General features: G+C 37.0%; 2 protein-coding genes across 2 annotated transcripts in view; one reads left to right on the top strand and one right to left on the bottom strand.

Annotated features, from left to right (window-relative positions):
• Nucleotides 1–3,081: 3,081 nt before the first annotated feature.
• Nucleotides 3,082–6,993, top strand: LOC117415038 (interferon-induced protein with tetratricopeptide repeats 5-like). The gene is made up of 2 exons (XM_034024953.3): nucleotides 3,082–3,445; nucleotides 4,267–6,993. The coding sequence occupies exons 1-2, from the start codon at nucleotides 3,441–3,443 to the stop codon at nucleotides 5,717–5,719; spliced, it is 1,458 nt and encodes a 485-aa protein (XP_033880844.1). The 5' UTR covers nucleotides 3,082–3,440; the 3' UTR covers nucleotides 5,720–6,993.
• A 1,627-nt stretch (nucleotides 6,994–8,620) lies between these two features.
• LOC117416200 (monocarboxylate transporter 12-B-like) overlaps nucleotides 8,621–26,570 on the bottom strand; it is a 30,770-nt gene continuing 12,820 nt past the window's right edge. Inside the window, exons 2-7 of the mRNA XM_034027277.3 lie at nucleotides 26,023–26,265; nucleotides 17,033–17,136; nucleotides 15,057–15,200; nucleotides 13,936–14,536; nucleotides 12,055–12,314; nucleotides 8,621–11,120 (exon numbers count right to left, since the gene is read on the bottom strand). Coding sequence (XP_033883168.3) covers nucleotides 10,894–11,120; nucleotides 12,055–12,314; nucleotides 13,936–14,536; nucleotides 15,057–15,200; nucleotides 17,033–17,136; nucleotides 26,023–26,132 — 1,446 coding nt within the window. The 5' untranslated portion in view covers nucleotides 26,133–26,265 and the 3' untranslated portion in view covers nucleotides 8,621–10,893. The remainder of the gene's footprint in view (nucleotides 11,121–12,054; nucleotides 12,315–13,935; nucleotides 14,537–15,056; nucleotides 15,201–17,032; nucleotides 17,137–26,022; nucleotides 26,266–26,570) is intronic.

Here is a 26,570-nt window from a genome sequence, read left to right as displayed (position 1 = left end):
AGCCTCTGAATGCTTTTATGTGGCCAGAGCTAATCAACAATCAAACAATTAGCTCTGGTCACATTACACACGTTTGGCAGGGACGGGTTTTAACCCCATCTCAGACATGTGTAATTAATATAACTGATTGATTTCTTAGAAAAACCCTCAAATAAACTAGTCTGGTTAGTTTTCATTTCCATTAACTTGTAAACTCTATACAAGCACAATTATTTGATTATTATTTTAATTGTATATGAGTAATTGAACTGTATTAACTTATCACGGAAGAATTTAAGGAAATGGTAAATAGCGTATGTAATAATGACATTTTGACCAATTAACTTTCAGGGCAAAACAAAAATCTTTCTTGTTCACATTAGAAATAACTTACAGTTTTATCATTAGTGAAACCACAATAGAAATGTATAGAAGTAACATTGTGTACAGTTTATAAATGCATATATAGGAATGCTTAATAATGCTGCCATAAAACTTAAACTGTTCATTGAAGACCCTATCACAATATATAACCCCTGAATTAATTGATTTAATATAAAACATGTACACATTCGTGGTATATGGTTTTTATTCCTCTTAGGAGTCTGTCCTTTCATAAACCACTCGCCCGGTCGGGGCTTGTAATTTACTTTGACATCCTCCTGCGGTGAATAAAAACCGTATACCACAAACGATCATTCAGTATCCTCTGTATATAATGTGGTTTGGTCTTGACAACAGTTTCCCTTTCTGAATGCACTGCAATTAAAAACCATGTCAGCTACTTAAGTGGGATCTCAGTCCATTCTCCTGCAGCATCCCTTCAGCGTGGCTTACTGTGGACCAGTTGCAAAGTGGGAGTTGGGAGTTATTCATCATCTCCAATCATCCTCATGGAGTAAGTACCTAATAGATAATTGTATTTGACATAAGCCTGCGCCTCTCTGAGTCCTGTGTTTAACATGGACATTCTTTTTTAACTGTGATTCAAATCGGTTGATTTGGATTTATAAAATGGACTGTGTAGGTAATTTCTTTTATTTTTTAATAAAACGTGTACTTATGTCATCAAAACAAGAATTTAGCAATTATGTTCCACCCACTTTTGAAACCTTTATCAGTCAGATCCATCATTGAACAATATCTGGCTTTGAGTAATTACTTTCATGTCCTAATTTGTTTGGTGATGGTAACAGCTGACACTGCAGGGTGTGGTTAGCTATAAAATAGATATTTGTGTTGCAGCGCAAAACCCACACTGGCTATTCTAATGTATGAAATGTATACTATCTGTATGTTTTAAATAAAAAAAGTACTTGATAAGTTTACAAAACTAGAGCTAATAATACTTGGTAGCTTCCATTGCCGTTGTACACAGACTTATCATGAATAAATAGACATACATTGCAAAGTATAGTTTTATCTTTAGTTGTTTGTATACTCTGGAACTAGGATCCAAACCCAACTTCAATCCTAGGACCTACATAAGCATAAGTGATCTAATCTTAACAAGATTAGATCACTTATGCTCATGTAGTTATGCTTAACAAGTAACTAATCTTAACAAGACATCATTTCCTTCTGATGCAAACTCCCTGATACAAAACCATTTGAAACAGTGGTCAGATTCAAAGAAATCTAAGGTCAGAATGCAATTTGACTTTACTTCCCAGTCAGCTTTGTATATTATTTGCATTTCTGTATCATCTTAAACAATAATCCTTTGTCTCCTTCAGTAACATAAATACCCTATCTGTTTGTTTATACATGCAACTCTGGAAACTATGGAAACTTTGTCTGGGTGTACTATCACATGGGTGAGGTCACTAAAGCCTAGAGCTACCTAGAGAAGTGGGAAGACATTTGCAAGATGTTCCACAAAGACCTCCCTCCTGCTTGGTGTGGGGAAAAGGGATCAACCTTCTCAAAGGTTTCTGACAAGCATAATTATGACTGAGCAAAATGTTTCAAAAAGGCTCTCAAATTAGAGCCTGATGAGGAGTGGAACATATGTTATGCAATTTACTGTATCGCGGTTGCACTAAAACAGTTGATATATGCCCTAGAGTTAGATCCAGAAAACACAGTTATCATGGTGCTCCTGGGATTAGAAACTTATGAGTAACATAAGGAAGCCCTAAAATTGGTTCAACAAGCTGTCACCAGATAACCCCCATGTAAATCGATATGTAGCAAAGTTTTTCAGACTGAAAGGATCTGTAGATAAATCCATGGAACTACATGCCCCCGCACTGCTGCCAGCGTGGCCATGGCTAGAGTGCCCCACATCGCTGCCAGCATTGGCAACGCTGGTAGTAGTAATGCTGGCAGCGCCAATGCTGACAGCGGAAATGCTGACTCTTCTGGATGTGCAGCCAGCAGTCCAGCCGTGGCAATGCTGGTAGAGGCAAATCTGGCAGCGTAGACAGCAGGGCATCTCCCTGTGGCGCTGGAGACAGCGGGGCTTCTCCCTGTGGCGCTGGAGACAGCAGGGCTTCTCCCTGTGGCGCTGGAGACAGCGGGGCTTCTCCCTGTGGCGCTGGAAATGGCTCCTGCTTCTGCGGCAGTGGAGATGGCTCCCGTTTCTGGGGCGCTGGAGATTGCTCCCGCTTCTGGGGCGCTGGAGACGGCTTCCCCTTATTGGGTGCTGGAGACAGCTCCCACTTTTTGGGTGCTGGAAAGCTCTCCACAGGCGAGGCACCAACCTTGGTCCTCCAGGCCTGCAAGGAGGGCATCCAAACCACCATCCCAGGTGGCTTTAGAAGCAGAGGGGCCCGTCTGGCTTTTGGCCAGGCAGTTGATCTTGGGTCTTTAGGCAGAGCAACTCATCAGGGGACTCAACCACAGAACCCCTTCAGCTTGCCACAGCCGTTGCTCATCATGCCATTCTTGATTTAAGTCCATGATAATTTTTTTATGTTTTTATTTATTTATTTATTTATTTATTTATTTATTTATTTATTCATTTTTTAAAACTGCAGTCCTGCTCTGAGTCTCCAGGGGGGCGCTATCCCAAACAAAAACAATTCTGCTGTCAGGCTGAGCATTCGCCTTCACTGACCACTTTATGACACACATATACATCATTTTTAGTGGGAATATTTTCTATTGAAATCTGTGTTTGGTTGTCTGCAGACAATAAATAATGACGCGCTATGTAACTGGATCCTGTTTGATCTCGTCTACAGATACTTTCATTTTGCTGCGAAGTTTCGTTTTCCAAGAAGCTAAACCTGGCAACATTCCAAAACAAGCAGTGACTCACACAGCACCAGCTAATCTGCTGTTCCAGTTTCTAATGTTGACTGGTATCACTTTCCAGTTTCCTTTCTCGATGCTTTTGTCAGAGCACTGCTTCAGTGGGTTCCCTTTAAATTGAATGCAAACAGTACTGTGCTCACTTCAGCCTCAGCAGATCAGAATAAAGACAGAAGCTATTCCGTGAGGTTTCCGTGTTCACAATGCAGTAAGTAAACAATATTTATGGTTGCTATGTGTAACATACTTAGTTTCCTACTTAAACTTTGTAGGGCACAGCTATGGAAAAATGATTAAAGGCTCACACTTTTATAAACGACATGCTGATAATAATAATAATAATAATAATAATAATAATAATAATAATAATAATAATAATATGATTTTAATGTTAATATGTTCATTAATATGCATCATAAATACAAGTGTACGTTTAGTAGGTAATCATGCATTAGTATACTGTACACAATTGCCCTGGTAATATGACACCACTACATTTTGCATGAACTGTTAAAAGAATTAACTACCGTGTTTTTCAAAAAAAAAAAAAAAAAAAAAGTTTTCAAAGAACTGAAAAACAATTACAACAACAGAAAAAACCTTATATAAAACTAAAACTGCTGTAACTATCTGCAACTGCACATTACTCAAATACTGAAGCTTGCAGATGAATATTTGCATCATGTTGTTGTGTAAATAAGTTATACATTTCTTCACCTACCGGAAGAATGATAGTAATTGACCTCCCCTCTGCGCTGTATTTGAGAGTTTAACACTATTTTTCAAATGTAATGTTAATTTGGTAACTTCCTCTATCATACCAAGTTCTGCCAGAATTCAAATCGGTTTTATCATGGTCTGCTGCCAATGAAAACAAACGCAGTGCCAGTGACACAACTGAGTTCACAGTTGTTCCATATAAAGGAACTAAAAAATAAAGATATGTTTTATAGGTAATGTCATGTTAATTCTGTTATAACTTTATTCCATTGGCCCTAAACCTATTTTTTTTTTAAATATATTTTGCAGTTCAAACCAAGAAAATGCTTTGAAAACCAAACTGTTACAGCTGGAGTGTCACTTTACATGGGGTTTTAACAAGGAAGACACAGACCTCAATGATTTAAAAGAAAGACTGGAAGAACAGATACAATTGAACCTCGGGAAGGACAGGGGGATTGGGCGCTCATACAACCAACTGGCTCACGTGAAGCACCTGCAAAATTTTAACGAAGAAGCAGAAAAACACCTGGAGAAAGTTGAAGAACTTGCAAAGACTACCAATGAACATGAATTTGAAGAGCTGATTATTGTTACATATGGAAACTTTGCCTGGTTGTATTATCACATGGGTGAGATCACCAAAGCTGAGAAGTACCTGGAGAAGCTGGAAGACATTTGCAAGAAGTTCCCCAACACAGCCTCCCGCTACAGTGTCCTCCTTCCTGCTGTGTATGGAGAAAAAGGATGGTCCTTTTTGAAGTACTCCAGGAAATATTATGAGAGAGCAAAAGAATGTTTCGAAAAGGCTCTTGAAGAAGAACCCAATGAGAAGGAGTGGAATACTGGTTATGCCATTGTGCTGTATCGCATCGAGAGTTTTGAAATACAAGGTGTCAGTGCTGATGATTCGACTGCAGTCAAACAGCTGAGACGTGCTCTCGAATTAGACCCGGAGAATACAGTGGTCATGGTACTCCTGGGTCTGAAACTTGGGGAGTATAAACAAAATGAGGAAGCCTTGAAGTTAGTGGAGCAAGCTCTGAAGCTGTCACCAGATAACCCCCATGTTACTCGATATGTGGCAAAGTTTTTCAGAAAGCACGGGTCTCTGGATAAATCCCTGGAACTGTTAATGGAGGCACTGCTCCAGACACCAAATTCAGGATTTCTACACCATCAGATAAGTCTCTGTTATAAAAGGAAAATATTCAAGTTGAAAGGGCAGAGGAAGCAGTTCCAAGACAGCACTGAGATTAAACAACTTGTCAGAATGTGCATTTTTCACCTGGAAAAAGTAACCAATCAGAAGCCATCTTTTTTTTACGCACAGTTAGATCTGGCAAGTATGTATGCAGAATCCAGAAATAACAAAAAGGCAGAAGATTTATTTGAGAAGATACTTAAAATGCCAAATATCAAGTCTGAAAATTTGCAGGCACTTTATCTCCATTATGGAGATTTCCAGATGTACCACAACAGATCTGAATCTCTTGCTATTCAGTGCTACAAAGATGGGCTCAAAATTCAAAATAACAACCCAGAACAAATAAGGTGCTACAAGAAGCTGAAAAACATAGCAGAAAGACGGATTGCTAGGAATTCACAAGACGGGGAAGCCTATGGTATTCTGGGCTTCGCTCATCAAATGAACAATGAGAGACTCGAAGCAATCGAATGCTATGAGAAGGCTATCCTGCGTGACCCTGGCAATGACGAATATCTGAGTGCTCTCTGTGACCTGCGCCTTTCATTGAACTGAAAAGCAGACGCGAAATGCTAAAGTACTTTGCTCACTGCAAAAAGTAGGGCCATATTTTCAAAGCATTTCCTCTATTTAATTAACACCTTTTTTTTGAAAGGAGGAAAAAAAATCATGTTAATGTACAATACGAGAATCAAAACACTGTGAGAGCTGAATTATACCACTTGTTTGGTTCAGGTTTTGTAAAATGAAAAAGTGTTGTACCTTTTAAACAATAGGGGTTAATTAAAGACTGGAATAAATGCTTTGAAAATATGCCCCGCATAGTTTTGATAACTAACAACTGTTCTCGATTGAATGCTCAGTAGATATCCTAACTATAACAGATGAAACATAGTGGTATTGCTTGTTCATGTATAATGAATATAATAATGTTTGTACTTGCTTGCACTTTAAAATGTGCTTATGTTCTTGCACATCGCATACAAAATGTGGAAATATTTTCTGTACATCGTATCACTATATTGTTTATTATTGCATTTTGGAAGCCTATACAATTTGTGAATACATCAAAAAAAGGAAAAATTCCCCCGTGTAACACATGCTGTTGCATAAGAACATTGATGGCTTTTCTTGCACTTTGTTTTTTGTTTATTTTAAAGATTTCAATTTGTATGTAATTTGAATTGCTTTATAATCTGTTTTGTTACTTGGTAAATAGTGCAATCTTCACAGTGTAAGTATGACATGTAGCCCCCTTCTTTCTGTATGCAAAGAAGAGCTATGAGTGAAAATCCATGAGTTATGTGACCGCAGGGCCAGAAGGGGGTGTAGGATCCAGATCTAAACACTGTCGGATTTAAATATCATCACCATTTAATTATATACTCATCTTTCTGGTTTTTAGTACAGGAGTCATTTATATAAGGTCTGAAAAAAATGGTGACAGTATTAAGCTGTTAAGATTATTAAAACAGACGCAATACAGTTTTGGTTAGCCAGAATGCTGATCACACATATAATCTCTTTTTGCCAAAGTTGTGTATTGTTGTAATGGTAATGACTTCTTATTTTTGTCCAACTTATCTATTGAGTGTTTCATTTTTTAAATGTTAGATAGTAAGATTATAAATGCATTTTATTCATCGCTATATTTTTACTTACCTACACATTTATTATACATTATAAGTAAACAATACTGGACACATTTTTTGTTGGAATCTGTTCCCTTGGAATAGCAAAGTTATTAAACTTATGTATGTTTATCTATAGTATATACAAGTATGCAGTGTAATATATACAATAAAGAATAACAAACTTATTTCATCAGATTCAGTTTGTATTGGGTGATTAGTAAAGGAAATGCAGTTCTTGATTCCCACATGCAGTTGATTCAACCAGATTATTACATACATTATGAATTTAACTGTGTATCTGAAATGTGATTGCAAGAATGATTTGCAATCACATACTAACACAATAAACACCCTTGTCACCCATATAAAACCTTACTCTGGCATACTTTGGTAAAATCATAGCATGTATAGCAAGTAAAAGCACTGCTCAGTGCCCAATTAGAGTGATAATATACAGTGCATTGTTACCTTGACACAAAAGAGGCTAAACTGTCCATTAAAAAGTGCACTCAGTTCTTCATTTGATCTCAAAATTGTATTAGTTTGTAGACTTTTCATTTTGGCATCAGCAAATGTCGTTTGGTTCAAATAGGTTTGGTCCTATTTTAAAAAAAAATTATTATTATAGCGCAATTTCCTGACTTTAAAATAAAAATGCTTAGCTATTAACAAACAGTTTAATATCTGGAAACTGGAACTGAGAGCATCTTCAATGGTAAACAACAGAACTATAGTGACTCAAAACTGACTGATGCTGGTAGCCATCAACTTCTTTTTTGAAACACTTTTAAAAATAAATTTATTCAGAAAGGCAACTACTCCAATAATTATATATATATATATATATATATATATATATATATATATATATATATATATATATAAGCAATCAACAAGTTAACATGATACAGGGATGACATTTGGCAGACACTTTTCAGAACATTCAAAATTCAGTGTTATTCTGAGTAGTGATAATTTATCACATTTGTATTTATAATCTTGTACAGATTAAAAACAATAATAATAGCCCCAAAAAAGCATTTTGATTAATTAATACAATTTGATTAATTAATAGTATTGGTAGCATCACATTTAAGTTTTATGCCAACCTTCTTATCAGAACAATGACATTATTAGTTCACTCTTCAACTTCAATGTGATGTAACAAATGCTGATGAATGGTTAACAGAAAATAAGATGAAGTGTCATCTAATGTAGAAGCATAAATAAGACGTGGTATTCCTGTAAACAAGAAATAACATTTCCGTTTTACTGACAGTACAGTGTCCTGCATGCATTGCTTACAATACACCACTAGGTGGTGGTGTAGTACAATAATGACTTTAAAAGTCACCATTGTCTACAGTAGAAGGTTTTAGAATGTTTCTTTGGTATCTGTTAACAATTACAGCATGCTTTGGTCAACAACATTTTGAATAATTCTTCCATTAATATGTGACACACTGGCAGGTATCTTGAATTCAATGGTTTCCTGGTATCAAACCGCCAGAAAACATTTCCAATGAAGCTTTTAAATCATGACAATTCTAAACAAGGAATTCGAATTGATAAGCAGGAGTGTTGCTAGACGAACCTTCCCACCTGCCATCCGAATGTCTGTCGTAAAATCTGACCCACAAACAGGGCCGGATTAACCCATCACGGGGCCTAGGCAAACATACAATACTGGGCCCCTACCATCCTATATGAATAGCAACAAACAGACAAGATATATATTATATATATATATATATATATATATATATATATATATATATATATATATATATATATATATATATATATATATATATTAGCTCAACCCACGCTCCACCAATTTGCAAAAGGTATCATTTAAGTTTAAGTTATTATACATGGTTTTGATCAGAAACGGTCAATTATGCCTAATTCTAGTTATTAATTATGATGAAAGTTTCATGTACTGCTCTGAACTGAACGACTGACCGAATCTGAAAGAAACAGTTTAATTGAAGGCGGTGTGCTAAACACATTTCAAAATACATTTGGAAAAACCTGAAGCCTACGTCAAATCCCAGAGCGAAGCCTGATAATGACCTTTCCCGATTTACTGAATATAAATACAACAGTTCGAATATGGACAAGAACACCATATGTGGATTGTTATCCAATTAAAAAAAATTTAAAAAAACGTGATAATTCTGTATAGGCGGGTACTCAGACTTTTGTCTACTAACTGTAGGTCCCCTATAGTTCACACAAATCTATATTAAAAAAAACCAAAAACAAACAAAAAAAAACATACCTCTAACATTGTCGTGTAGTCAAATCAGGGTTGACAAGCTAGATTTACAGTGGCCTACTGACACTTTTTTTACTGACATCATTCAAAAAAATTAAACAATAAAACACTTTATAAAATCGGTTAGTTTTGTGTACTTAACATTTATTTAGGTCTTATTTACTTCTTATGGTCATACATGGACACATCTGCAGACTGGATCATTTGCTTTGGTGGTCTGAAGCTAGTGTTGTTTTTAACAGCATGGTCAGAATTCCAAACAAAATATCTGTAGACAATTTATTTCTTACGTCTGTTTTTACAAGGTTCATCTAAGAAAAAAACTTGTTCCAATTCTGCAGTGCTGTGTGGCAAAGCCAACTTATTAATGGCAACCTTGGCAAGTGTAGGAAAACATGGCTCTTCGCTAGGTGTAGACAGGAGCGCAATTTTGTGCCAGTTTTCAGCTGCCAGATCCCGTCTAAGATCCGTCAGTCTCTTGTTACTGCATAAATTTCATCTAGCTATCCAGCATATTTCCAATAATAAAAAAGCTTGCAAGCTGGACGATGTCTCCCGAGCTCACTGTGGCTGCTTGGTTGAAGAATGCATATACGAGTTGGCAACCTTAAGTCAAATGCAGTTTAACATGGCTTACTTGGTTTTTTGACACGCTTCGTTATAGAAACAGCTCTTTCTCCAGGGTCGGGGATAAGGTTTTCGGCAGTTCAATTTGCAAAAATCTTTCTAATGCCCCCCTTTGCCGCTTGCATTCTCCTTCTTTCCGTTTCCTGTGTTTATGCTTTGCTGCCCCCAAAACAGACATAGTTTGCTGTATTCAAGCAAAATCAAACTGACTGACCTGGAATTTACTTGTGTCGCCGCGGGAAAGTGAGTGAGAGTAAGTTCCAGCTCAGCCAGCTTGATTTTGTGTGAACACAAGTGAGGTACACTGCCTCGATTAAAATGTCAGTGAATGAAGTTCTTCCAGTTTGCGTGCAATTCAGTATCGGTTTAAATAAATAAATAAACAAATAAATAAATTTTCGTTTTGCCCCCCCCCCCCCCCCCCATGACTTTGGGCCCTTGTTTGCCTATGAGTTAATCTGGCCCTGCCCTGCCCATGTGACACCTTAAAAAAAGCTGCTATTCATTATGCAAATGCAATATGAGCCTTGACCAATGTGACAAGTTTTCTGACTCAAGGAATATGGCTGTTGTAGTTCAAATAAATGAAACATGTGGTGGTGTGGGAGTTCAGCCAAAAACAAATAACCATTACAGGTTGTTCCCCAGTTTTGAATGTAAGCCTCTTGTAGCTGCCTACTGTATTTAATGGCGAGCAAACTCCCATAATTAAGAAAGGACACTGGTAACAGTATTTACAACTTGCCTGAAATAATTTCAAATGTACGAGGAAAGGATACACATTCTGATTGTGGGAGTAAATAAATGGAATATACACACACACACACACACACACACACACACACACACACACACACACACACACAGTGCTCACCCGTTATAATACGCCCTGTTATAGTGCAGAATCGGTTATAACACGGTAGGGTCGTAGCTCCTATTTGCTCCATTACAGCAGCCCTTTTATACTCGTTATAAGGCACAACACAAATAGCACGGTCTTATAACTATGGCTCCCCACTATAGCGTTATAAAGGGTGAGCACTGTATATCATACATACATCCACAATACTTTGGTATAATAAAAACAGACAGTACAAATGAAAAAAGCTATTTTTGGTTTTTAAAAAACTACATTTGAATATTCTAACTACTCGTGCAGTCCTATAAAGTATACTTTGGAGTCTTTTTCATACAGGCTTTGGTTCTTGATCTGCTGCTACAGAGTACTCTGTCTCGCCAGTGTTTGTCCAGATTTGGAGTTTGGGGTCCGAGTTGGTGGAGTAAGACCCAGACCGAGTTCTAAAGCACTTCTTAATCAAAGCAGCACACATCAGCAAAACTGAGCTGAAAATCATGGAGAATCCACTGAGCATGAAGGCAGCGGTGTAGGTGCCTGTTCTGTCCACTAGCCAGCCTGAAAAGGAAAGAACATTGAAAAACTCTATTAAAAAGTCATAGGGAAACAGAAAGGTAGCATTCTTATGCTAGATGGATACCACTCAACACTGTAATGTTGCTTGCTTGTTTTTATATTATAGCATTATTTAGCCATCAACTCTTTGACATCCTGCACACCACACGGCTTTGCTTTTCCCAGGTGAGACACTTGGGGTCCCCTTAAGGACTCTTTAAGGACTGTTTTTATTTTTTCATATTCTCTTAGGTTAAGCAGTACTTCGGAAAACTAATAAACCCTCTCTTAAACAGAATTTGTTTTATTGGATTTAATGAACCAAAATGGGTTTAAATAACAGCCAAAACATTCCTTAAAATGTATTTTTCTTGAAATCTATTTTTGTTTACGACTGTAAGTCGCCATGGATAAGGGCGTCTGCTAAGAAATAATAATAATAATAATAATAATAATAAACAGTCCTCATAGTTTTTTTTTCAACAGGTTTCCATAGTGCTTATTATCTCGACCAATCAGTCCAGCAGATGTAGGTTATTATTATTATTATTATTTATTTCTTAGCAGACGCCCTTATCCAGGGCGACTTACAATTGTTACAAGATATCACATTATACATTATTTCACATTATACAGATATCACATTATTTTTTACATACAATTACCCATTTTTACAGTTGGGTTTTTACTGGAGCAATCTAGGTAAAGTACCTTGCTCAAGGGTACAACAGCAGTGTCCCCCACTGGGGATTGAACCCACAACCCTCCGGTCAAGAGTCCAGAGCCCTAACCACTACTCCACACTGCTGCCCTCCACACCATGCAAAACTAAACTGACCTAGATTCTAATGTGTGAAACATGCATCCCTCGCAAGGGATAACACTATGTATAGTATGCTTGTTTTTACAATATTGAATATTCAAGATGTTCACTGACCTGCGATCGGTGGACTGATGAGATAGGGAATTGCATGAAGAAAAAAGACCACTCCGAGGGCAGAAGAGAGGTACTGACTTCCAACGATGTCTGATGTTACTACAGGCAAGAGGGCCACATACGCCCCATCAAAGTACCCGTAAAGCACTGAGAATGGCACTAACAGAGGGAAACTCTGCAGTGTGGGAATCAAGAGGCAACAGAGGCCATCCATGCCAATAGCAGTCAAGAAGCAAAAATAGCGGTACTTCTTCAAACACCTGAAACAACAAAACAGAAAACCAAACTTATACAAAATGCAGCACAAAAAAAGGCTTGGAGTTTTATCCTAAATATCTTGTAAATTTAAACATTAGGTGACTATACTTTTAATAGCATGGACAAGTGTGCACTGACACATGTAAAGTAAAAGTGACCCACTACAGCCATTTTCAAAAAGTGGACATTTGGAGACTCATTTCTACACTACTAAACTGCAGTAAATGTGGTGCTCTGATTGGCTTCATGTGATGACAACATCATGTTTAACTAATGGTAGTAATGGCCTTGGATGGAACAGTCATGTTAACTCAACCTCCTATTTCATCAGCAGCACAGGTTTTCTACAGGGGCCTTGATGACATTAGTTGGGGGAACCGTAGCTAACTGACTGAACTGATGGAATGACTCTCTGTAGTCAGACATACGGTGTAGAATCAGACCAGCAGTGACCCAAGGGTTCCGTAAGTCACAGGGTCAAGTTAAGGTCAGGTCATGGCTTATCTTAAATACATGGGGCTTGGGTTCTTTCAGCATTTAAGAATGTCAACCGGTATTAAAGACCACCTGTAGAGAAGGAAAACCTGCCTATATTGGCCGCTGTGTGTGTATGTATGTGTATGTGTATGTATGTGTGTATGTATGTATATATATATATATATATATATATATATATATATATATATATATATATATTAGTACTGGGACGACGGATTTTCATGTTCAGATATTCACTCAATTTAAATATTCGTTGGTTTTTCAAAAAATAATAAAAGCCATTATATTGCTCTTAACGCAGGCAGAGACAGCATAGCAGCAGGGGCAGAGGGCGTGGCCTTGGCCCTTGTGTGTGCCTTTATTTTACAGCAAGACCTTACAATATTAAACGTTGTTTTGTTTATTCCAGAAATAAATAGTATGTAAAGTTGACAACACATTTTATTTATATTTTTCATTCCTTGCTATTGCCATTTCTTCACAGTTCTTTTCATAAAGTAATAACATGAGGTTTACTTGTGCCTTTTTGTAGCTGAGCAAGCAAATGAAAACTGAAATTTAACTTTTTACACTTCAAATAAAACAAATGTGGAAATGTCATTGTAAAGTGAACAGGAAACAAACTCACTGTTGTGGTTCTCGTTTATTACATTCCACATAACAGAAAGTCGCAATGAGATTCTGGCTCGCTCTAAAGCAGCACAATGCATTTGTCCCAGATGGCTTTCCATAGAGATCACTATGCGTGCGTGTGCTTAATCTGGTTGGTTTATTTTTTGCTGTCTAAAACCTTTAAATAGAGGCTCAAGAGCTGCTGTGTTGAGTCTGTGTGTTTATATATATATATATATATATATATATATATATATATATATATATATATATATATTAATTAATCTCACATATCACACAGAGCTGTTTTTCATTTGCCACAACATGCCACAACATGCCAGGGAGTGTTCTGTTTATAGAAGAAGCACTACTCTGTATGGAAAATCTATACAGCTAAATTCTGAGAATTGTTTTCCTCAGATCAAACTCTGCCTCTGCTTAGCAACATGGCGACATCTGGAGCATTGTGCTTCGTCTCTAATAAAAATGTTACACATTTAAAAACCAGCTCACCTTCGATCTGTCAGCCATCCAAAGGTGATGTTCCCAACGATACCAATCACCCCCAATATGGACATCAAGAAGGCAGAGTTCTGGTGGCTAACCCCAACGTTCAGGGCGTAAGGCACTAAGTAAACAAATGGCACACTGCAGCCGTAGGCCAGGAAGAGGATGGACACTGCTAGCACCATGAAATCAGGCATCAGGAAGAAGCTATACTCCTGCAGTGACTGGAAAAAGACACAGCTGTTCAGGCAGTCTGTCCTAATAGGCTGCCCTGGTTTGCAGGCAGACTTGGAGTTCAAGTCGTTTTGCTGTTTGTTGTAAGTGTTCTCTTCATCGGCAGACAACAAGCCGCTCAGCTGCTCTTCCTTAAGGGCGATGGGTCTCATTAAAGCGCCGCACACACACAGGTTGGCGACAAACCCCCCGAGCAGCAGGAGTGCCCCGCGCCAGGAGTAAAGTTCAATCAGGTGTTGAACCACTGGAGCCAGAATGAAGGTCCCGATACCGCTCCCTGACATAGCGACCCCGTAAGCCAGTGACTTCCTTTTGCAGAAATATTTTCCTACCATGGCGATGGCTGGGGTGTAACAAAGTGCAAATCCAATGCCTGTCCATAGAAAAAAGGCAAAGGGTTATCCAGAGTTACATTTATACTGTATAGGTACATGAGCCATTATAATGTCCATTCATCTCCATGCAGCTCCATATAGCATTGTCCACATGACACGAAAATACTCAAAAGGGTGTTTTTGTAATTAGGTGAGTTTTTTCTTTACCGTGTTAGATATTTGTTAGTATAATTTAACTCTGCTACTGGTTTTCACAAATAAAAAATATATACACTTATTTCTAAAAAAGAAAAAAAAGGAACAATTACAAATGTGATTAGATAACTATAAAGCAAGTGAATGTATGCATCGATGGGTTTTAATAAACTAATATCAATTTGGTTGTTTTAGACATTTTTCTAGGATATCTTTGTTGTTAAAGTAAAGTAACCATTCAGTTATTACCTTGTTATATATAAAGTATAAGCTTGTTTAACGTCAAAGCAGTGGTTCTTATTTTACTCGTTTCCCTATCATAGATAAATAAATGAAACTTGGTAACTCTCAGAATGCACTGACCTGTAAGGACTCCCAGTGACAGATAGAGGTTCTCCAGGCTGGTGGCAAAGGAGCTCAGAATAAGACCCGTCGAAGCCATGAATCCTCCTAAGATTACTGCAAATCGGCAAGACAGGCGGTTCCCAATGAAGCTGCCAAGTGGGGCTAAACAAACACATTGTACAAGTTGGTAATCATACTAAACATAGGATAATGTACGATGTTTACAGTTAATCGGGAACCATGAGCTTTAAAAAAAAAAAAAATTCTCTTGATAATGGAAACACAAGATATCTGTTATTATTTATAATATACAGTACTTTTATAACCAGAATGAGGAACAAACAGAAGAAGGAACTGTCTTTGCCATTAATACTTCAACTTAAAACGAGATTGTTTTATACATATGAAAAATAAAAATATATAAGGTGGTGAGAGTGTATAAAGTATAGCAATACAAAATAATTAAGTAAAAATAAATTGATTTTGGAATCCAGACTCACACAAACTAATAACACAAGTTCTGTCGTTGTTGCAAATGGTTTACATTATTTCATGATCTTATTTTATTTTTTCTAATATGTTTTTTATAATCCAGCTGCTGGTGACAATCTCTTAAAAATGTTAACAATTAAACCCACAAGAGGGCAGTGTGAGGAGTATCAATTTTACAGTGTGACTTGGAAATGTGTTTACTGATTTTAGTGGAAATCAGTGGATTATTTACAAATTTAACCCATAAAAAAACATAAAATTGGACCTTTGCAAATTGTTATACAATATATTATATATGACTATATGCATTACATATTGTATGCCATAATTATTACATTTCGTTTTAATTATTATTTGTAATGAGGAAATCAATTGCAAAGGCAGTTAATGGTTGGTGTTACTAGATACTAGAAAAAAAATAAAATAAAAAAAAAACTGTTCTATCCAGCCTGTAGTGGTACAAAGGAAGCAACTTTTGTTTGTTGTTTTGAAATCTGAGTAAAAGCATCATCAGTGTCAAGAAACATAATTTGTAGGAATTTGCCCATTGTTTGTTATAATGCTTTCATGTTGAAGTGTGGGAAGCACAAGCCTTATCGTCAGAATGACATCACTCAATACACTCAGTGCCACACGCATGCTCTCTTTGAAAACCACACCTCCTGCCAGCCTGCTGCTAGTGCTCCAGCTGACACAGGCGGAAAATGTACTTGGCCTCACACCGAGCTCCAGCCCCCAATTTTCATTGGCCAAATTCAACTGCTTATATGCACTTTCCTACTAAGGATATGTAACCAGTCCAAGTAACTGGACTGAACTTTGAAGGTGGGCAGTAGCTGTCAGGTTATTGTACAAAGTAAGGCTTATAGGAATTATTGGTGGTGTTCAGCATATTATCAAAGCAGAACCAGCAGAACTGTGCAGACCTGTCAGAAATGTGCAAATGATCTTGTTAGTGAGTAAGATCTTCTAGAGAAATCCAGCTGGGAAAGAGGTCACCCACGCCCAGTCGATATGCTGTGCAATCAGTGGGCAGACAGTCTCATATTTAGGTGCTATTAAAAGCTATCCATCTAGTCTTTCCTCCTCTGTTTTTCATTTCATTTTAGCACACACCCAGGAAGTGAACCATCAACAAGTTAATTAAAAAGTACTTTGAACAATAGGCCATCCGCCCATTTTTTTGTTTACATTTTTATTTTGCCTCCCCAAGCTACAGGAAAGCCCGTCACTATGCAGGAATGAATTCAGAAACCATACATATACTTAATTATTCATATGCTATGATATATCTCTTCTTTAGTCTTAGAAAGACTAGTAAAAAAATGAGGCAACCCCCAAGCTCACAGTGGAACATCAAGGAGGCTTTTACTTCCTGCCTGTGTTCAGAAGTGGACTCCAGCATGTGTGTCACCTTTGGACAGGGATATTTTGAGGGAGTCAAATGGATGAACAGGCCATACATGAATAGAAAAAAAAAAAAGCTTAAATATTTCACTTACCACAGAGCATTGTAGTGCAGTCCACCAAAGAATGAATCCATGCTGTCTTTGAGTAATCCTGAGCAAAGTGCATTTGGAACTCCACAAAAAAAATGGAGATACATCTAAAATACAAAAAGGGAAAGGTGACTTCTTAAAACTGTCGACAAAAAACTCATTAAAGTCATTAATACGGACAGCGCTTATGATATTACTTTTTAGCATATTTTAAACTACAAATGTAAATGAGAGAATGTTATTGAAGGGGTTAGCATTTTAATGACACATTATTATATAAAGCTTTATATCATCTTATAAAAGGAATTATAAGGTCTGCTATCGATGACTTAATTACCTGTTCATATAACACTACATTGCTATAGCCTGTTAATATTAATAACAACTGCTGTAAATTGTCTAGAATATGTTCATAGATTCATAACAACTTACTGTTGACCTTAATTCCTTCCTTTGCTAATACTACTAAAATTCTTTTTGAATCCACACACAATTGTATTTTTTCCAAACAAGGCCTACAGTTCCTATAAACAACTGCGGAATCAAGCTGACTGTTACCAGCTAATGTTTCTGTAAATGGAGATCCTACCAAATATGAACTACATACCTCAAATATGAACTACATCTCTGCCAGCAAAGCTCATTGATCATTTCAGAAATAAGCACAACAACTGCATTATTTTTACAAGAACATGTGGACTGATGATTCCAGGTAAAGCGCTATTGCTGTTTGAAATGGATCGTTTCACCTTCACTTTGATAATTCAATATTCAGTAGAATTGTTATCCAGCTCTAGTCTCTGAAAAGGCCACCCCCTGCATTTCTATCGCCACACTCCTTTTGACTTCTCTGTGGTGACACTCCCTCTCCAGCTGAGCGCACAGGAGTGAAGAAAGAAGTGAGACTTGATAGAAACAGACTTCTGAAGGCATTTTAACAACAACAACAAAAAAAGGTTAATGTGGCAATGGACAATACCTGGAGCAGAAGGGTACTATATAAGATAAGAGCAGAGACACAGACAAGGAAAGACTGGTAGTCTGCATAACTGTTACTGTTCTGATGAAGGCATCAGTAATAGTCAAGCTTTCAATGAACGGTTTGAAAAATAACAGATACAAATTAACCTGAAGAAACTCAAGCAGAGTATTATATATATATATATATATATATATATATATATATATATATATATATATAAATATATATATATATATATATATATATATATATATATATATATATATAAACACAAGCTATTGAGGGATGCTGAATTATATACCCACAGATCCACATCTTTTGTATTTCAAAGAACTGCATCTCTACTTTAAAACCACTCCATATAACTGGATTAGGACTTTTTCCATGTTAAAAACTGACACTCATTTGGAAAAGCAAAGTCTAATCCAGACTTGTCAAGGGCTCCTTCCCATTGAAGTGAACTGTAATCATAAACCAATGTTTTTTTCATCCCCTTGCTTGACCCGACAGGCCCACATTTGGGAACCCTAATTCCTTTGATACTGTAATTTAATTTTCGACACACTGGACTGGTAAATAGCGTAAAGGGTAAAAATAGCCCCTGCTGTTATATCATCATTAAGACAGAATGCCATTATAATCTCCATCCTTAACACATAATAGAAAAGCAAATCCTTTCAATTGAAGCAGCCCTTTTGTAAAACGTGTTGCACCAATCTTTGGCCTCACTTTTCCACATAATTTAAAATATAGTCAAACCTGTATTAAGAGCCACCTGGCCAACCTGATCATGCCCCTTGTATACTTTATACATTTCCCATCTTTAATCACCTGTAAATAAGAACACCTGTCTATAAAGACCACTTTTAGACAGTCCCTTGAGGTGGTCATAATAAACAGACTGCAAGTCTCTGCTGAAAGAATTCATTTTAAGAGCGGACTGTGTAATTTAGATGTTTACATATGAATTCAATTTGAAATCATAACCTCCGCAGTAGCCATCCTGTCTGCCCTATAAAACAGTTTTGGAACGCGTGCACATGCCTTTTTACTTTATTGACAATGAAAGGATTGACTTAAAGGGAAGGTATCATTGGTGCTTTTTAAGTCATTTTAAAATGTATAACTTATTCATTTGCAAACACAAATAAAATATCTGAAATGCAGGTTTGCATTTTTTGTTAAAGGCATGTTCTTTCTGCTGCCCGGTATGTTGTGTTACTGAGGTCTCATGTTGCAGTGTGATAGAAACCCGGAATCAGAGAGAAGACTATTCTTTTGTTCCTAAAACATGTGTGGACTGCAACCAACTTGTTTAATCTAATTTAGATCCTTTCTCTTAAATGGAGCCAGTCAACCATTTACTGCTGAACGCTCGACCACACTACGATGTCATTTTCTAGTACGATTCTAGGAAGGAGAAGCACAAAACTGATACTCATGGCAGCGAGCAAGGACTCATTGGGGGCTGTACATATATTTGCACAAACCAAATATGCAAGGGATGTGCCAAAAACAGAAAACAAATGCACAACCACAGGAGCACAATTCAGGATAAATACGATCTGCAGCAGACATGTTTTACTCATTACTTTAAGCCCTCTTACTCAAACCGTTTGGTAGTTTGTGAGTTCAAGAAAATGAATGGAATCCAACTGGCCGGATTCTGCCAAGTCAATGCCCCGGGGGCATAGAGTTCATATTAAGGCAAAAGTGGGAGGAGGGGTGTTGACTGAAGACAGTGGCGAAATAATAGCAATAATATTTTTAACATTAGCTAGATAGATTATGTTTAGAATTAGGCATGTTTAAAATTCAAAAGGCACAACACACAGTTACGTTAAAGAATCAATAAATGCAGTTAACATTTATTAAATGTTGAAATACAAAGTAAACGGTTTGCCTGAAAAAAAGAGTGCGGCGTAAGTCCACTGTAACGTCATTCTATGTTTAGAAATAGGCATGTTTAAAATTCAAAAGGTAAAGCGCAGCACACAGTTACGCTAAAGAATCAAGAAGTGCAGTTAACATTTATTAACACTAGAACCACCACGTTTTCACTTTTAAAATTTAAATTGCTCTGCATGTGTGAAAGATACGCGGTTGTACGTTCTTGACTTTTCCTAAATACATGTATCAAATACCCTGATGGCATTTGAAAGGCAGGATCACAAATCCGATAGTTTGTCTTTCATTTTAATATTGATGTTGTTTAAAATGTAACCACCATAATGACTGCCAGCGGCAGTTTTAGGTACGAGTATAAACGCGGCGGTTCTAGCGTTAAATGGGGAAATACAAAGTAAAGTGTTTGCCATGAAAAAAGGGTGCTGCGGAAGTCCACTGTAATGTCATTTTAAATGTTCATGAAACACACATTAACCCTTAAAGCTCAAGTCTTTTGTACTGCACAGCTTGTTCTACTCACTTGAAGCGCAATATTTGAAATCTCAGGCATTATTTGTGCATGGTTATTTTTATTTTGTGTGCATGGTTAAACTGTGAAAAATTGACATTCAGGTAAAAGTGGGGGTGGGGCGATCGATCAAACAGGGCAGAATCCGGTAAAATGAATTATTGTAAATGACATTAAGTGACACCACTGGCATACAATAACAGCATTTGTATAATACTCAATAAATGGACCACTGCCCACAGCTATGAAAAAAGTGGCTGTGCTAAATGTAATTTTATCAGAACCTAACCAAGATAATTAAGTGAAGACCAGATAGATCTCACTGTAGGTCAAAGATGAACACCAGGAAGCTAACTAGTTATGTCTACTGATTAAACAGAAATGCTTTCATTTTTTTCAACTTAGTTTATCCAAAAAAATCTCTTTGGACAACAATGACGACAAAATATATATATATATATATATATATATATATATATATATATATATATATATATATATATATATATATATATGATTTTAAAAACTCAATACCAGACATATATTGATATTGTTTTGCCACTACCTAGTCTTTACTGCACAGCTGCTGCATGCAGTCCAAACTGAATGAAAGACCTATTTTAATCAGCAACACAAACCTGACTTGTTTAGAATACAAAACCCTAAGTCTGTTGCCGTCTGATTGTGATTAGTACAATGTACTAGCCTTTGATAGTAGAGAGCGGGAGTGCCTTATTAACTTAAATAAAAGCAAAAGCCTATCTATAGGAGATCTCACTGTCAAGTTTTTAATGCTAGCTGAAATGATATGATGCATATTATCTCTAAATGCAGAAAGGTTCAGTTATTTGAGCCACAAGGTAATAGGTTTGGATACTAAGTATAAAATGTCAGTAAAACATCATGAGAAGAATGAAGGAGTGATAACCAAGGATTTAAAATCAATTTTCTTATCTCTTATTAAAATGAGCAATATTATCACGCTTTGTGCCGAAGATCTTTCTGTTCTTCTCTTCATTTCTTTGTTTTGTTTTGTTTTTTACTTTAATTGCACTTCCTTCTTCCTGGTGCCCTGTCACTTCCCATTGTAAAGGTCAGTTCCTGTGTTCCAGTCTCATCTGGTTGACCACGTGATTGAGTCTGACACAGGAAGTAATAAGATACTATACCAGGTCGAGCAGTTTGGGCTTTCTAAAGCTTGAGAGTGCACACAAAAAGACTATTTGGTCCAATTATTCTTTCATTTTGGTTAATTTGACTATATATTAATCTATTTTCCTGGAAAATATATCCCTTTAAATTCCCAATTTGCTCCAAATCTCTACATTTTTAACTGATGTCAAATTATTCCCCAGTGTGAAGAACTTTTTGTCAACTGTTGCACCTTCTACAGTATGTAGTAGGGATGCTCTTTTTATGGTATGGTTGAGGTATAACCTGTGGCATTGGGAAGGTAAACATACAGACAAGGTCAACTACCAAGGTAATGCGTGATAATTAGGGTTTTATTCCGCTGTCATCGAGAAGTTTTCTGGAATGGTGAATGAAAGCTGTTTCTACTGATATATTTAATGTAGTTATATTGGCATTTTTAAAGGGAATCCTTTAAAGATGGCACCTCACTTATATCTTCAAAGAATTGCAACAGATTTGTACCACTTGACCCCCCAAGGGTTAAATGAAAGCAGAATGCGATCACTTATTTAGTTATTACCTAGTAAGAAAGTAGTATTTAGGTAATCAATGACTTCACTTAAAAATGTTGTTAAAGTGATTATGGCTAGGCTTGCTACTATTCGATTTTTATTTTTTTGCCAAATCGACAATTAACATAGACATTTATTTTAGAAAGAATTTACAGGGTTTTTTTTTAATCTTTATTTTTCAATTCAAGCAGAGAATGGGTGAAATCGACCTTTATGCTTTAAAAAAACCCAGACTTTTTATGCCATTGAAAAACGTCTCATTTAGTGAAACCCCTTTATCATATTCAACATGCAACAAAACCATGGTTACCAACATTCTAATTGAAATTTGGTCACAGCTGAGCTATACATGTAAAAATTGTCTCAGCACATCCGGACTCAGAGTCACTGGAAGGCAAGGCAGAAGGGCCCGCTTCGTCCTGCCGTGGAGACTTCAGCAGTCAGGCAGGGTATTGTGCACAATATTCATTAAGTGTTTTTCTCTTGCGCCCCATTTTCAAATCAAACTAGTAACTGTCACCATATACCTAAATAAGCAATACATACACCTTAACCCACTAATTTCAAAGTAGGTGCCTTGAATGACAGGCACTGTAGCTGGCTAATGAGAGCATTGTAGCACTGCTTCTGTCAACGAGATCTCAGAACAGGGTGAAACTACAGTACTAAAGGACCACTGAGATGTCTGACAGTTATCACATTTTTGGGGAATTCAACGTTTAACGAGCTTTACCGATTAATATCAAAGTAGCAAGCCTAATTATGGCTAACAAAAAAAACTGAAGTATGTTTGGTCTCAAATGTGAAGTTTTTAAATAAACACATGTTGTAGCCAACATGTATTTTAATATCCCGCACACTAGGTTTAAAGAAAGTTCTTAATTTCCTAGCCTTATTTTCAGGAAGTCTGTTATCCTTAAACTTCCTCAAGTGTGGTAACTTCTCCTCAGCAATGTCTTCAGTGTCAAGGCATGTTAATGGCTGCACAGCATGTCAGTCAATAGGGAATCAGCCGCTTTTTTAATGAGAGGAGTGGGTATAATTTCACTCACCGGGTAAGAAGTTCCTACACATTGTGCTGGGGAATGTGTCTGTTTTTATTGCACAGTTGATAAATGAGAATATGGATAATAAATATTAAGGTGTATGATGGTAATCCAGGCCAAAAGGCAGTACAGAGAGTCCACAAATGGATTGTGGGTATAAGCACAGAGCACATTTATTTTTGAAATGCTTCAGACATGTACATTGCCTAGTTCCAGTTCCATTCTATAACATGCATGTTACAAAGTCAGATACTTCTATAATTTAGCCCGCTGGTTAACCTGCGTTACTCCGGATACATCCGAGGCATGACTGCACAGCTCTCCACCCTCCTCTCAACTAGGAGATATTCCACCAGTAGAGGGTACAAAGGAACTATATACGTCACTTAAAAGGTACAGTAACCACTTACTAAGATCATTAACTTAGCATATTAGGCACCCTCATTACCAGAACATTAGTCAGTCAAATGGCTAGTACAGGGTTCAACACAGGCCTTTTCAGCTGGGCGTGCTGCCTGGCAAAGTGGCTGTCGCCGCCCTACTGAAAGAAACCCAATCCGTCCGTCTTGCAGATGCTACTGTATCTTTAACAATAAGGATTGACTGCTTCTAGCAGACTAGATCACTTGCGCGTGGCTGGGTGAGCTGTGTTACGTCTTGACACAACGTTTAACCAATCAGAGAGTTGAAGGGGCGGGTTTTCTGTGTTAAGCACTTTGAGAGGCTAAAACATTAAAAAAACATTAAAAAAATAACCGATTATTTTCAAAGCAAAAATAGTGACAATGAATGCAGGGTTTTCAAAATAAGCCGGCAATCGGCGCAATCCACTGCCTAATACTATATTTGCGCCGGCTACTTTATTAAAAAAATATTAAGATTATTTTCGGGTATTATCATTCAGTCAACACTTGTCAGCTGACATACAAATGCTTAAGTGCTGAGGTGCTGCATTATTACACTCCGGTTTCATGCAACAATTATGATGGTGACCAAACGTGTGTGAGTACTGTTGTGTTAAAAAAAATGGTTAAAATGAACAGTTGCATTCAAAAAATGTAGAACAGTGAAAAACAAAAATAGACGTGCATTAACAAAATGCCCTGAAAACTTAACATAAAAAAACAATTTAAATGAAGCAATAAGCTCAATAATTAAGCTAAAAAGGAAGTAAAAAGGTTACTGATTTTTATTTTATGTGCTAACTCCAATAAAGCTACGTTATCTTTCCCCAGTACCTAAATAAGCACGGTAATTTACCATAATAATAAACAGTAATGAAAAAGAATGTAGAACATAAAAAAGTGCAACCAGATCTAGTCAACGAAAGACAACACATTATTCAAATTCTTTGTCGTATTATATATTTAAGTTAAGGCAAGTTTATCTTTCCGTTAAAAGTGCTCCCGGCTACAATGTTCTGCCGCCCGGCTGTACAGAATTCCTGGGGAGAACCCTGCAGTATCTCATTCGTCATTCGACAAACAACACGTCCAATGATCATCTAGAAGGCTTTATATATTACCTCAATCCACTCGTCTCCGCTATATGTCAAAGCTTACCTCCTCCTCCCGAGCCTCCACCTGTTTTTTGGGTTCATCTAAGGGGGAGGGCTCTATCCTGCTGGCCGTGATGTCAAACAATTAAACTTAAACCATTTCTTTCATAGATGTCTGTCCAAAACCAAGCTACAATAATAAAATGTGTTCATGCTGCATCTTAATAAACATTTTTTTTTATTACAAAAAAATATTTCCAGCTGTTTAAATATTTTAAGACCCTTCAGTACAGTTTGTGCCATGTCTGTACAAATAATTTCTATAAAAAGAGATTAGGTAATTGGAGGACGTACAGTTCTTCTTGCTACGAAAGCTCATGGCATGTAAATAAGGAATGCTGAGACCATGGAATGTTAATTCCAGTTTCTTAGCGACACATACATACCCAGGTTACCATTCGTTGTGACCCAGCAAGTCCAGGGCCCAATCAGAATATCCCAAACACTGTGGGCTCAACATTGAAGCTACTATGGGTTACCAACTACAGTATACTGGTAGTATTTTGTCAGAGCTCAATGTAAGCCAATAACGATTAATGTTCCATTTACCACCACTAAAACTCTCAAATGACTAACCAAAAGGCCTTACACAGAGGGCTATTCAAAGTCACGTTCATAAGGACACTCTGTGTTTACAAGGCGTCCTCTGTAACCTGAACTGCAATGTAATCTGTGGAAAATACAAGCCATCTCTTGCCAGTTCAGTAAACTGAAACCCTGCAGTGGGATCCCACTAGAAAGTAGGTCAGTGATACACCAAATTTAGATACCCTCATTCCCCAGTGCTTTCCATTCAGTCTACCTTCGAATATTGACTGCAGATCACTTACTAATTAATTATTTTAGAAAATCCTCCCATAAATTGAAACCGTGCTTTAGATCATTTTGAAGTACATTCATTTGCTGTACACAAAAAATATAGTCAGTCTAGTATTGCTATATGACCTATCTGCTGTTGTTGTAACCCAAATCATAAATGTTTACAGCATTGTTTTTTAAACCAAAAACACAAAACTTGGCAAGCGCATTATACAGCATTTCAAACAACAAAGCCATATAAACACAAACACGTTCTGTTCAAGTGTCCCTTACACAACTATACACTGCAGTATTTTAAAACAACTTTGTACAGTACTTCTGTTGGAATCCCTATTACTTCATTGCACTGCTGTAGTACTGAATTACAAAGGTACAAGATCTAAAACACTGCACTAAACTGCAGATTGACGCAGTTATACTGTATAAATACAGCAGTTTGTTTTTGTATGGGGTTTACCCCACTCACCTGGTGACAGCCCGGGTGCAAATGGTGACAATAAAGCAGCCAGCAACGATCATCCATCCCCAGCCTCCGTCTGGAGGGACTGCTACCGACACCTTATTAGTCTGAGCCATGGTTGTAACAGAGCTCAGTCCTCTTAATCCTCTTTTTCAAGTTCCAGTTAGTAGTGCTGAGCTCCTGTAGTACTTTGTTCAGTGTAGTTGCAATTGCATGGTATGTTATCTGATGATGAATCTGTCTGTTGCTCTGGAAGATAACAGAGAAAAAAAAATATATAAAGTTAAAGAATATCAGGAGGGATCAAATGTACACATATTGGGATTAAAATGTCAAATACCGAGTTGAGTTACACCTTCAATCCTGTTACGATTCTCTCTGCTGCTCATCGCAAATTGCATTATATATATAACCTTTAGAAAAATAACATCTCAAACCAAGCCCAAGACAAATATTTACTCTTTCCTCTCCATTGTCCAATTGCCCCCTCGCTTTGACAAAACACCAAATTAGAAGAGTATTTTTTATATCTTCTTTTTTCCCCATGAACCCAC

Source organism: Acipenser ruthenus, chromosome 7 (assembly GCF_902713425.1).
Source record: "Acipenser ruthenus chromosome 7, fAciRut3.2 maternal haplotype, whole genome shotgun sequence".
Taxonomy (NCBI): Eukaryota; Metazoa; Chordata; class Actinopteri; order Acipenseriformes; family Acipenseridae; genus Acipenser; species Acipenser ruthenus.
Note: the sequence above shows the minus strand (reverse complement) of the source record. Positions and strands in the feature narration are given on the sequence as shown.